The sequence below is a fragment of the Hippocampus comes genome, unplaced genomic scaffold (assembly GCF_001891065.2).
Source record: "Hippocampus comes isolate QL1 unplaced genomic scaffold, H_comes_QL1_v1.1 scaffold187, whole genome shotgun sequence".
Classification (NCBI taxonomy): Eukaryota; Metazoa; Chordata; class Actinopteri; order Syngnathiformes; family Syngnathidae; genus Hippocampus; species Hippocampus comes.
The window spans coordinates 575,369-588,871 of NW_017828852.1; the positions used below are offsets into that span (position 1 = coordinate 575,369).

General features: G+C 42.8%; 1 protein-coding gene across 2 annotated transcripts; it reads left to right on the forward strand.

The window, feature by feature from the left end:
- The first annotated feature begins 7,390 nt into the window (after positions 1-7,390).
- Positions 7,391-11,421, forward strand: LOC109508613 (homeobox protein Hox-B8a). 2 transcript variants are annotated; one of them, XM_019858650.1, is made up of 2 exons: positions 7,391-7,932; positions 10,711-11,421. In XM_019858650.1, exons 1-2 carry the CDS (start codon positions 7,500-7,502, stop codon positions 11,130-11,132), a joined length of 855 nt encoding a protein of 284 aa, XP_019714209.1. In that variant the 5' UTR covers positions 7,391-7,499; the 3' UTR covers positions 11,133-11,421. The 2 variants fall into 2 exon arrangements, with proteins under 2 accessions (XP_019714209.1, XP_019714210.1); XM_019858651.1 differs by having other exon boundaries at positions 10,714-11,421.
- Positions 11,422-13,503: the final 2,082 nt, after the last annotated feature.

A 13,503-nucleotide genomic window follows, 5' to 3' on the forward strand; every position in this document is an offset into this window, starting at 1 on the left:
TAATAATAATAATAATAATAATAATAATAATAATAATAATAATAATAATAAAGACCTGTAAAATTTTGGGTGGGCTTGGAATCTCTTCAGGGGTGGTCTTGGGCGTAAAAGGGTCCGCTTCTGGCTAGTATTTGGCACTAATTTCTTTTGTGGTTGTTTCAGAACCAACCATTAACCAGAGGTGCATATAGCACCAAACAAGAACCAAATGGTTCTTATAAATGAATTCTATTTTATCGAAAGAATGGTGCGATATTGTTTTTCAATTACCACTTTCAAGAACCCGTCATGACTGGTTCAGTATTGGGTTCATGAACCCTTGAAGAACCCAAGTGGTGTACAATAGCTCTGTATGAAACTAGGAGTGCAATATAGAACCTCAGAAGCACCTTCACTTTTTTAGAGTGAATCACAAGCGAGTCGAATCATCATTGAGTCGTTTATTGAGAAATAGGTAAATGTGTACACTTTTCAAACAAGTATACTCATTTATATGGCACATGTGTGCATGTGTGCGTGTGTGCGTGTGTGTGTGTGTGTGTGTCTGTGTGTGTGTGTGTGTGTGTCTGTGTGTGTCTCTGTGTGTGTGTGCGTACAACAATGTTGCTGAACAACACAGACTCTGTGTAACCCCACAATGTAAGGCTTGCCCAATGAAGCTGCAGCCTTTGAGCGGATTTGCTCCGGTCCCAACAAAGCTATCCCATAAACCATCTGTGCACAGGACAGCAGATGATTGTGATACTTCACTGAGGTCTATAGCAGGGTCGGGGTTTCATTAAATCCAGACAGCCTTTACTCCGCAGCTGCAGGCCTCCCTCCAGCCTGAGAACGATGACTGCAAGCTGCTTCGCCCCACACTGTGTGTGTGTGAGAGGGGTGGTTTGCTTTGACACATGGCACAGTAAATCTAAGAGAATGCAGCCTCTCACAACAATACACATTCATTTTGAATTAATAGGTAAGTTGATGTTATAAAGGCAAAGCGAGAAGCATAAGAGGTGCTTTGTGGGTATCCGAAGGGAGGTGAGGTCCCGGTGATATCATTTGAAGCAAGTGTGATCAGTCAAGAAAAGGATAGCATGCACACAATTATTCAAATATCATGTTGATTCTATAATCAAGACCATGCCCCTGAAACAATCGAGAGAATAATTCTATTGTGATTTTTTATTTTTTTTGTGCATGCAATAGGAAAAAATGTGGGCGACTGAAGTCTTCTTATCAACACAATCACTCAAACTGTCTTAATCTCAAACTAGCACACTCAGCATGTCCTATAAATGAGCAGTAAAAGCCATAATGTGTACCACGTTTAGGATCAGTTGTGTGCTTCATCATCACTGGGAAATTCCAAAAGGTTTCCAAATTACAATCCGAGTTCCACCACCGGTAAAAATTATATTTTAACCAAGGCCAACATGGCCAATATGTCTTTAGTTTATTCTCCTTTTCAAATCAATCCCTCACTGTGTGCCTACAGATAACCAGTGTGTGTGTGTGTGTGTGTGTGTCTCGGCTCCCAGAACCCCTCTACGCTTCAGCATCAATAATTCAACAAGCATATAGAGTATCCCTCTTCTTCAGACCTTTATAAAAGAGAATTATTCCCCGCGTGAAACAATTGGCTGTAAGATCCCATCCGCCGTTCCGGACTCGGTAAAGCAAACGCTGCTGGCTGCTCTGTACGTGTTACAGCTGCGATGACGGACAGAGGAAGTGGTTGTAACGCCATCAAACAGAAACACTGAGCGTGTGTTGGAGCTCCCCCACATAGCGGGACGTTAACAAATTCGTATTCATGTGGAATATGACAATTAGAATGAGCGGACAGCAGGATATTTGTGTTTTGGTTCTGGTTTGGTTGTGACAATGACAATGATGGTATTTCACACAAGACATATTGATGACATTTGTTTTATGTACATGAGTGCTGCTGCGAAGAATAATAATACTGAAAACAATGTTAAGAAAGACAATGCTGTTTTGAGAATTAGATGATTCTGTGGCTTTCTGGGTCACACACATTAAAGGCATGAAAATGTTAAAATTTCAACCAGACAATTGCAGCGGTTATTCCCAACCAGTGTGCCGTGAGCGCTCCAACAGTGTGCCGCGGTAACTTATCAAATTTTACTTAATTGGTGAGAAAATTGTTTATTAAAAACAAATAATGTATCTAAGTCCCTCTATCTATGCCGGCAACTTATACTGACAGACAGAACAAATGAATGATCTTCTATTCGATGGCAAAGAGGATGGGATTGACATTTGTATGCTTGTTTTATGACAATTCTGTTTGGTTCTTTGCCGTGTGATTTTTCGAACTTGAAATTTGTGCCATAACTCAATAAATGTCAGACATCACCAAATTACAGGAAAAAAAGAATGTTGAGTTTTTCTGACAATAATGGCCCCAATATATATTATGATGTAGAATGAGTGCATAATTATAGTTCCTTGCACAGGATGATTCATTCAGGCGTTAAACTCGTATTTGGGTGACCAGAGTCCATTTTGAATACCACTAAAAGTTGGAAAAAAGACAGTCGATCTAAAGAAATTGTATCGTCATTATATAGTATTGTGGCTAAATGTGCGGGCTCAGTTTCCACTCAGTGAGTTGCTTTCGATATGTGGCCAGAGGCTGACTGGCGACTAGTCCAGGGTGTCATCTGCCTTTCAACCATACCGAAGTCTGTTGTTATCAAGGAGTACAGAAAATATCACACCATCTTTCATGTTTGAAAACTCGTTAGAAAATCTTGAGTATTCATTTGAGAGTGTGTAAAAGATTATAAATGTAATAAATCACGCAGTGGACCCCCGTGTTGAAAACAGTGGCCCGGAGCTCCTCATTGGGCTTTTTATTTTTTATGTCCATGGATCATGCGCACGCATCGGAGGCAGATCGAATTCACCTCACCCAAAGTTGCTCACCTAACGAGAAGACAGTGATATTGATAATTGATTGTTTAATAATTGCACGTTGGTATGTGGAAAACATTTGCAATAATAATAGTGGTTATATTTACAATATCAAAAAAAGATCTCGGTTGACTTCTAAAGCTCTGCCATGCCCCCCCCCCCCGCGCCCCCTCTCCTCTCGCCGTCATTGTTTTGCACACGTCCTATTTTCAAACACGGAAACTACGAGAGGAGAAGGAAGTGCAGCACGCACCAGGGGTCTGAAAGGGGGGAAAAAAAGCGGCGTTGGGTATGAAGGTGATGAGGGATGCAGCACTGGATGGTTGGAAGAAGCCGCCGTCGACTGTCGTAAAAAAAAACAGTAAGACGGCAAAGAAGAGCAAGAGAGCAGAGAGAAAGGGAATTCAATGCGGTGTGCCGCAATAAAATGATATGACGGCAATAAAAGTTTATAGCGTATAAATTTCTGAAGGTTAAGAACTAAACGGCTGTAAAGCAAACACGCCGAGAGAAAGGGGAAGGCGGCAGTATGGAGACAGACACGCACTGAAAGTATTAGAGGGAACGCAGAGCCCGCTTCTTGATCAATTTTTCGATGATGAGATTGATGGCAGGAGACAACAAATTCCCGGATCATGTCACCTGACTTGCATATTCTACCTTCTATATAAACCGTCGGAATCAGTGTGTTGATTTTTTTTTTAAATATGATCTTTCAGGTTGAAAACAATATGGCCCAATTCTGTTTTGTGCTGAACTTTGGATTGCAGCAACGTGGGGGGGGAATGTGGGTGGTGGGTGGTGGGGGAGAAAGCGTCTCCTTCCTCCTCTCGCCGTCCTTTCAAAGGGGAGTTTTATGGTTCTGCTGCCGTTTGCCTCTACGGGGATATCTTTGCAGGCCGCTTGTGTCTACGTGTTGCTGTGTTGTGTCTCCCGTCCGACCTCCCTTTGTCTTCCTCAGTTGCATCCTTACAGCGCGGGTCATAAAATCCCCCCCACTCCAAAGAAAAGCACCCAAGACAGGACAGCCTGAAACACTGGGGTCTCACCTTCCGGTCCAGAGGTTCAGGACGTGGCCCGGACTGGAGCCTGAAACGTTGGTAGGGCAGAACAAATTGTGGGTTTGCACACCGGAAGCAAACGTGCCGCATCAGAGGCCATGACGGCTTTCCAATACATGTTGGTAGTTTTGTTATTTGACATGGCGCTCTTGTGTTCTCTGATTTCACTGTGCTCGTCTGATAACGACTCAGATTTCCAAAGGCTGGAAACTCAGGAAATGTGCTGCAGGCTCTTCAGATAATGGTAACAATTGCTTTTTACAGTCTGTTAGTAGCCTATAATTTAACAGGCTGGCACACACACACGCACACATTTCACACACACACATATATACACGCACACACACACACAAACACACACACACACGCACACGCGCGCGCACACACGCACACACACACATACAAACATCACACACGCATGCACTCGCACGAAGACACACTCTCACACATGCGCGCCCGTTGATGGTTTTGATTGACATTTGAGTTTAAAAAAAGTAATCCGATTGTCATCCGATTTGTGCTGTTATTACTAAAACTAAATATATGCTTGAATTAATTTTAAAGAAGTATTTTAACAATTTAGTTATGTTAATCATTGATAAAAGTGGAATCGCCGTTATGATTACGAATCCACTTAGTTTTAGCAAGAGATATTTGTTATTTTATACAAAGATATTTTATTTTAAAACATTTTTATTTAATAAAGTGGTATATCAATGGATTTACCCTAAATGATTGACAACACGTATGTATCCATGCGTGGAAAAAATCTATTCCATAAAATTATAATTCAAATTGTCTAAAATAAATCTCAAATCGCCGCATTGTTGCGTTTTCAGCCTTTCAATTTAGACAGCCAATTTACGTTGTATTAGGGATCCGTTTTTCTTTTTCTTTTGAGTGATCATTTTCACATTTCACAAATAAATAAATAAATAAATCAAATAAAAACGAATAATCGAGATTAGTCTGCCTTTTGTCCAAATTCAGACAGGATAGGCTTCAGCTTCTCGCGACTATGTGAACACGATGAAGGAAAATTGACTACTGTTATTATACTACTACTACCACTACTACTACTACTACTACTAAGAATAATAATAATCATCATCATCATAATAAAATTAATAATAATGCCAAACATTTGACGTTGTAGTGCATATCCTTCACAGGACACTTTTAATTGAATTGATTACATCAGCAATCATTCCTGTGAGTGACTGATTCGTCTTTTTTTCTCATAAGTCCCCAATCACAACTGCTAATCACCTCCAACTGGTGCACGCAATTCTATTTTAGAGCCGTGCGTGTGATGCGTGGAATTGAACTCTGAAGCAAGTCATGACACGGATAGGTTCTGATTTTAAAAGGCCACTTGATGGCGCTCTTGCTCCATTATTAGGAAAAGACCAAAACGGCTCCCATTTTTACGCAGGCTCTGGTGGACGTTCAAACACACCATACGCCATGTTACGTTCACAATGTGGGCATTGTTTTTTTTTTGTTTTTTTGTGTGTGGTCCTTTTCTTTCTTTCTTTCTTTCTTTCTTTCTTTCTTTCTTTCTTTCTTTCTTTCACGCGTGTACAACTGACTGAATGGGATTCAACAGAAAATGATATTAAAAGGTCAAATCGTTTCCGTGGTGGATTGGACGTTTGTGGTAGAAGTGGGTTTAATCGTATAGGAGAAACAAACGAACAAACATATTTCACGTTTTCACCGAATGCGAGCTTTCAGGTGACGGCGGATACCTCTCGTGGTCGAACCTCCCGATTTGTTTTATAGGCAAGTAAAAACAGCAATCTTTAAAAACAACTGCACTGAACTTAACCGTGATGTTAAAAGTGATGCGATGAAGTCTGGCCAGTTCGAGTAATTGATCTGACAATACTGATGTACTCCTTGAGAAATCGAGCGTATATGTGATTTACGCAGCAGCCATTTCAAATTGGCCCTGGCAACATTTTAGCATCACGTCAGCTTTGTGTAATCCTGACTATGTAGATACAACTTCAATTTGACTTAAACAATGACGAATTAAAAAAAAACACGCACACAAATCATTTACGGTCATACGGATGCCGCGGAGGACCACATTCAGCGATTGAAAAATGATTTACGGGCTTTATTGATACATCTATACTCCACATTAAACATTCGGGTTCAACCAATGCACTTTTGTCATCAAGTCAGGAAATCTAGAAGGGAAGCCATCCTACAACTTAACCCTCGTTAGGACTCATCCCGTCGTCCACCGCTCACACCTCGACAGGAGGGACGACATCTGCATGACGAAACGACAATTAAAACCCGCGGTATTCTTGCTCGGTTAAGGGCATTTACGGCCTCTGCTCTCGCAAAGGGCGCTCATAACCCCCCTTTGTGCTTCTCTGCTGTGAGGACGTAAACAAGCAAACACTATACCGCGTCAGCTTTATGGGACTTTATAGTTGCTTAAACTGTTTACAGCCGTTTCTTGGGCTTATTAACCACCTAGCCCCCCTTCTCGCGTGTATATGAAGATCATATTTATAAAATGATCAGAACGCACCTTCCAAACTCTGCAGATCGTTTATTTCCAAAGCCAAAGCCACGCTTGCATTGACACATGGGAGAGGAAAGAAGTGCTTGGCAATTAATGGGGACGTGGTGTTCTTAATGATGCAATGCATAGAAGACAACCTCTTATCTCCCTTCAATTATAATTTTCAGTGCTGTGGCTGTGATGTGTGTACGATTGGTTAAAACTTTTATTAACACACAAGCTCGCGCGCAAACACGCACACACACACACACGCGCACGCACACAATTCTCCGCCTCATTTTCTCTTCTTCGATCTCTCCATCCTCCCGCTCTCTTTGCATTAGACACTCGCCAGCCGACGCCAGCGGAAAGTGCAGCGAGTGTGCGCACGCTCGTGCGTGTTTGTTCGTGCACGGAGAAGCCAATGGGACGAAGAGCTGATAATAGATGCAAATTATCCCGAAACACACATACTACGGAGGAGAACAGGGAGAGGGGGGATGGAGAGAGAGTGAGCGCGCGTGTGTGAGAGGGGGAGAGAGAATATGAAACAAGTCATTTGCAGAAGAGTAAATCACAGAAAAGCCGTTTGAGAGCAAGACAGGGCTCCAGCTTTCAACGCTAACACCGGAATTGTGATGCGCGCCAGTTTTTCCTCGTCCGCTTCCCATTCTCTGGTTTCTTCATCGCTGGAGGTTTCATGGAATCGGTGTGAAAGTTGTTGTTTTTGTGGCGGCGGCATTGTCTGGTCCCGCTGCGGCTGCTTGTCGTCACCGAGATCAGCTCGTCAGTTGTGGCCGTGAGGGGGAACACCACAACAGACTCTCCGTTCACTCTCTCCCTTCCCTCCGTCTCTCTTCGCGTGGTGGTGCTCCTGCTCTCTTGCCTGAAAACACAACCGAAGCAGACAAACACAACAGAGCGCCGCCGCTCACTTATACTCCGACTCTACAGACGGGGGAAGAAAAAAAAACAATCAGCAAAAGATGAGTTCATATTTCGTCAACTCACTATTCTCCAAATATAAAAGCGGCGACTCGTTACGCCCAAATTATTATGAGTGTGGCTTCGCGCAGGACCTCGCCGGAAGCCGGCCCACTGTGGTGTACGGTCCGGGCTCCGGTGCCACCTTCCAGCACGCTCCTCAGATCCAGGACTTCTATCACCATAGCGCCTCAACACTGCCCAGCAATCCGTACCAGCAGAGTCCTTGTGCGGTGACGTGCCACGGCGAGTCCGGCAACTTCTATGGATATGACGCCCTGCAAAGGCAGACGCTCTTCGGGGCTCAAGACGCAGATTTGGTCCAATACAGCGACTGTAAGCTGGGAGGCGCACCCGGACTCGGGAGCGAGGACGCGGAGGGAACCGACCAGAGCCCTTCACCGACGCAGCTCTTTCCCTGGATGAGGCCGCAAGGTAAGAACTTTTTCTCTCTGTTTGCGAAACATCCTCGTAAAGAAGAAATAGGAGCAAATCTGCGACCCGCTACTCTTGGTGGAGAGGGCAGAATATTTGAGAGTTTGCGGGAAGCAGAGGACAAAAGTTGGAAATGTACTATTTAATAAAGGTAATGGAGGGGGGGGGGCTTCCGTGGTCAAAGCGGAAGACAAAGACATGTTTATGGTTTTATTGCCGGCACCAAAACTTGTGAATGACTTCAGGGTTTTAAATTGCACCAATCATACTGTGGTGGATGGGCGAACACAGAGAAGGGAAGCAGACTATGGAAAGAATGGTTGTGTGTGAAGGGGACGGGACGTGGGATGGGGGCACGGCGGGGGGAGGAGGGGGGCGCAGACCAGAGAAGGAAGAAGTGAACCTCATCAGAAAGCCCCGTCTGCACCAGATGGGAAATAGTTGTTGGCGGTACAACAGTATTCGCAGCTCTCAAAGACTTGCTTTAGACACGCAGCTCTGACCTGGGTTAAACTTTTACTGCATTTTCCCTTTTACGACTTTCTTGTGGTCTTCTGAATTATTTAGCTACACGGGGGCCATGCTGCCTGCATGGGAGAGATGTGGGGGGGGGGGGTAGGACGACAGGGAGACAAAATAGAATTGAGTTTCCTTTTTATGTTAGTTTTAGCAGGGATACAGTGCGTGCATTGTGTGTGTGTGTGTGTGTGTGTGTGTGTGTGTGTGTGTGTGTTTGAGAGAGAGAGAGAGAGAGAGAGAGAGAGGAGAGAGAGCGAGAGAGAGAGAGAGAGAGAGAGAGAGAGAGAGAGAGAGAGAGAGAGGGAGAGAAAGAGAAACAGAGGGAGAATTTGCGCTAACTGAAACCGAATCATTCTTTATTTCAAATCGAAACAGTGGCACAGTACCTTTATTGTGCAGTGTGTCTTTCTTCCAACACTTTGTTTTGATTTATTTCATTGGTTTAGGTGAAGATCGCAAATGACCGAGTCATCATTTTACAGCTAGCTTGCTGACGACCGTCAAGCAAAAATACCAATAAAAGCTAAACACGGCATCTCTCCCTTGTTGCCCTTCAGCAATGGTGAATCGATGCTGGTAAAATAGCAGTGTACAAGTTCACTTATGTTTCCGCGTGCCCGTTTCACAAGCCTGTGTCAACTGCAGTGCCTTCTGGCAACGTGTCAGTCCTTTGTGTATAACGCCAGAGACGTTGGTCGCGTGTTTGGTGCTTTCTAATTTTCCTAACACCTCTGCGCGATTCACGGCTATTCATATGAAGCTATAGCAAAGACGAGATTCATCCGAGGGAGCCCAGTTTACATTATTTGTCCGGTGATGAATCGTTTTGTATAAATTCTGCGTTCAGTGATGAGACTCAAAACAGGAAAAGGCGCGCCATGTTCGAAGCTCGATGTAATGCAGCTCTGTGGCGCGCTAAAGTCACGAAGGAAAATTTCACCCTTACGCGCGCGCGCACACACACACACACACACACACACGAAAGTAATCTAAGAACAGGCAGGATTTCTGCGCGGTCATTTCTGTGTTCAGTCATTCAATAAACGTGTCAGCACTAAACGCAAAATTGTTCTTGTGCTGTCGTTTGGGAAATCCCCTTTTAAACCCCTTGAGAACGCTCCTTTATTTTTTGAAACCACAAGTTGTATACTTGACTTTAGTCCGAATACCAGATCGCTCAAACCGGGAAGGAGGAGGTTTCTTTTTCATGTCTGAGGAGCGTGGGCCCTCTTTAAACAATTTAGTGACATTTCTACAACAATATGTCCCCAAAATGAATTGTAATCGTTTCTTGGAAACAGCGACGTGTATTGCAAACTCATTGCTGCAACGTGGAAACAATTGCGCTGACAATTCCATTCAGATTTTGTCTTTATTTGAACTTGTTGTGACGAAGTTTTGTCCACCCGTCACGATTTACCCGTTCTAATGTGTGATCGTTATGACGAGTGGCATATTTTGTCCGCGTGCCGCATCCATCCCCTTTTATGGTAGGCTATCAAAACGTAGGACAAACAGTTTTATGGAAATATAATCACTCACATAAATGCCCCATGTGTGTAATCTGTCGGGAGGCGAACGCCAAGCATTCACTGTAAAATGTGTTAATATTCCTTTTTTTTTAGTCTATCCTTTGATGTTGATGAAAATTGAGACTGCACCGTATGAGAAATCATGTTGAGGTTTTAAATTAAAAATGTACATTCCGTTTTTTGTTTCATTGCACCCCGTTGAACTAATGCACGTGGGGTTTAAGATTCAAATGAAATGATCACCGGGTGTGGTTAATTATAACTGCGAGTATTTGGAGGGAAAGCGAACCTGACCTTATGTGTGAATTGTGGCATATGTGGATGAGTAATAGGAAACAACTTAGAATGGCTTCGGTTAATTAATCATTTATTAACTTAATATTGGAGTTGTGAACTGCTTTTGCGCCAGTGCAACAAATCTGCGAAACCGTTCCGATGGTGCAGAGCGAACAAACCAAATTCCCTCACGCTTCATTTGAATTTTTTCCATTTATTGGATCGTTTATTAGTGTTGCAGAATCATATAAACACACAGGAAATATTTTCCTCTATAGCTCTGCTGTGCACGGACTGCTCTCAGTTGAAAACTACTTCTTCGATAGATTTTATTAATTTTTATTTTTTATTTCATTTTTTTGGGGGGAGCGAGGGGGGACTATTTGATTGGAACATCCACTCTCTAATAATATGTCCCAATCTGCCTCATTGTTCTCACCACCTCCCCCAGTAGCTGCCGGAAGGAGGCGAGGCCGGCAGACGTACAGCCGGTACCAGACTCTGGAACTGGAGAAGGAGTTCCTGTTCAACCCGTACCTGACCCGAAAGCGCCGCATCGAGGTGTCGCACGCGCTGGCGTTGACGGAACGGCAGGTCAAGATCTGGTTCCAGAACCGCAGAATGAAATGGAAAAAGGAGAACAACAAGGACAAGTTCCCCAGCAGCAAAAGCGAACAGGAGGCGGTGGAGAGAGAGAGGAGGGAGAAGGAGCTACGGGATGGCGGAGCAGTCGCTGCGGGAGGTGGAGGAGGCGGCGAGGGCGGAGGAGGAGGCGGCGGCGGCGGTGGTGGTTCGGTGCCGGTAGCGGGAACAGCTGGATCACAGCCCGCTTTGGGCGATGATTGCTGTGAGAAAACTCATAAGCAAATGTAGGGGAAAAAAGAGTTTGATTTGGCATGATGGGGCGAGTTGGTGGTGGTCTGAATTGCGGATTTGGCTGTCCTGCTCTCTATCCACGTTTCAATCGACGGGACCGAACTTTAGTTTCCAAAACGGCGACTGGCTATCTGATAGGACTGGAAGGGGCCCCTGTGCCCAGTTCTGCTGACCGTAAGGAATGAAAAAAAAAAAAAAGAAAAGGAAAAAAATATGTGCAAAAGTAATTAATAAGGGCGGGATTAATCAATCCAACATAGTCTACTTTAGTGAAGAAGAAGAAAAAAGAATGATACAACAATGATAGCGTCCTTTCTTTGTTGAACACTTGTCGTGGAAACATTTCTATATTGTTCGAAGTTTGTCATTAACAATTTTATCTTTGGCAGCTGTATAGTTTTTAAGTTAAGATGATGATGATGATGATGATGATGATGGTGCACTTTTTACTGTACTTCTCACTCCTATGTTGTTGTTGTTATGGCAATTGTTATTAATGATGAAGTTGATGGCGTAGCAATTAATGAAATGTCCAACAACATGAAACTGCCTATTTATGCCGTTTTAGTAGGTCGGGTCTCTTTTTTAAAACACTTTAATTGCCGTTTATCGTTTTAGTTGTTTTTTTGTTTTTTGTTTTTTTGATTGATGGTGTTTGTTTATGCTGTCTTCCTTTTCTCTTTTGGGATTAAAAGCATGCGCACAGTGCGGTTAATAAAAAGAAAACACTTATAAATAAAAACGATTTTAAAATGTACAGAGTTAATGATGGGTTCCACATTTGTTTTAAAGTTTCGTTGTTATCGGTGATTAACCTACTGACGTATTTATGGTCTACTTTGGAGGCATTAGTTTGTGAACATAAGGCTGACAAATAGTTTCTTGTCCGTTTTTTTTTATAAACTCTCATTTCGAAATTGTATTTTCTGTCATAACACAGACTGTTAAACGGCAGTTCAAGTCTCTTTTTAACAGAAAAAAAAATCTCTCTCTCTAGCGCGCATACACACACACACACACACACACACACACACACACACACACACACACACACACACACACACACACACACACACACACACACACTGAAAACCCTCTGCCTATTCAAACACACTTTTATTTATGGCACACTCCTCCAATTATATCGTTGCAAGTCTGCAGCCGAGTCACAGATTTACACTGCCCTCAGTCATCATCAAGCCAAACACTTGCAGGAGGGTTGTTTCCATATGGAAGGATCAAACACAAGAACCAAGTATTGGTTGAAGCATAAACGCAACCCACCCGATATGGTTGAACACATGCGGTAATAAAAGCAAGAATATGTAGTCATTTCTAATTTTGCAGTGCTGCACTCATTTTACAAGTATATTCATTAGCGTGGAACATTTGTAGAAATTTGGAGAAAATACGTGGCCGTGAAAAGTGCTTACACCTGATTCCGGTTTTGTACGAGGTGATAGCCAACCCAATTTAAACATGTGGTGATAAAAGCCCACTTAATTGTTTGATAGTCACAAGAGCCGCGTGTAAACTGATGAAAACGCACGTTTGCCTCACGTGTGCCCAGCTTCCTCACTAAAATTAGATGGCACTGTCAGTTTGATCCTAACTTCTGTCAAACAGCAGAAGCAATCAAGAGAATATCATGCCACCAAGTCTGATTTATAGTGTATTAAAAAAAGGAACCGATTCTAGCATTTAACTCTTTCATGCTCAAATAATGACAACCTACGTCAGGATTTTTATATGAAAACTTTAACCCTTGTTTTATTTGGACATTTGTTTTATTGAAAAATACTTGTTTACCCTTGCACCTGGCTTCTGGGCGGCCAGGTTGTCCTGACCCCATGTTCCTTCCTGGGATTGTGGTTAGTATGCTCTTCCCTACACTACAATACGTTGAAACAAAACTAGAATGAGATGAAACAATACTAAAATGAGATGAAACAAAATAGGATATAGAAGAGTACATGTTTTAGAAGACTATATGTGGATATATGTGTCAAGTATAAGTGTGTAACTTTCATTGTGATATATGATTGAATACATGATCTGAACAGATCATTACATTTGATAACTTTGGTTATACATAATTTCCTTCTCACTTTATTAGTTTTTAGGCATGGAAAAAAATAATGGCAGTGGATGGCAACACACATAAGGGTCCATTGTAGTGGTTGATGCACAACTGTGACAGAAAATGAATTAATGTAAGAGAGAACAACATTTGAATAGCTGTCTACTCTAGTAACCGCTGTCCCTGAAAGGGTTAAACCTCTAAAAGGGGTATCTGCCCGCTATCAACCTCCAGCTTGTAAGGACTGCAGATGTGTTAACAGAGAACAAATGGAAATGAAAATAACGC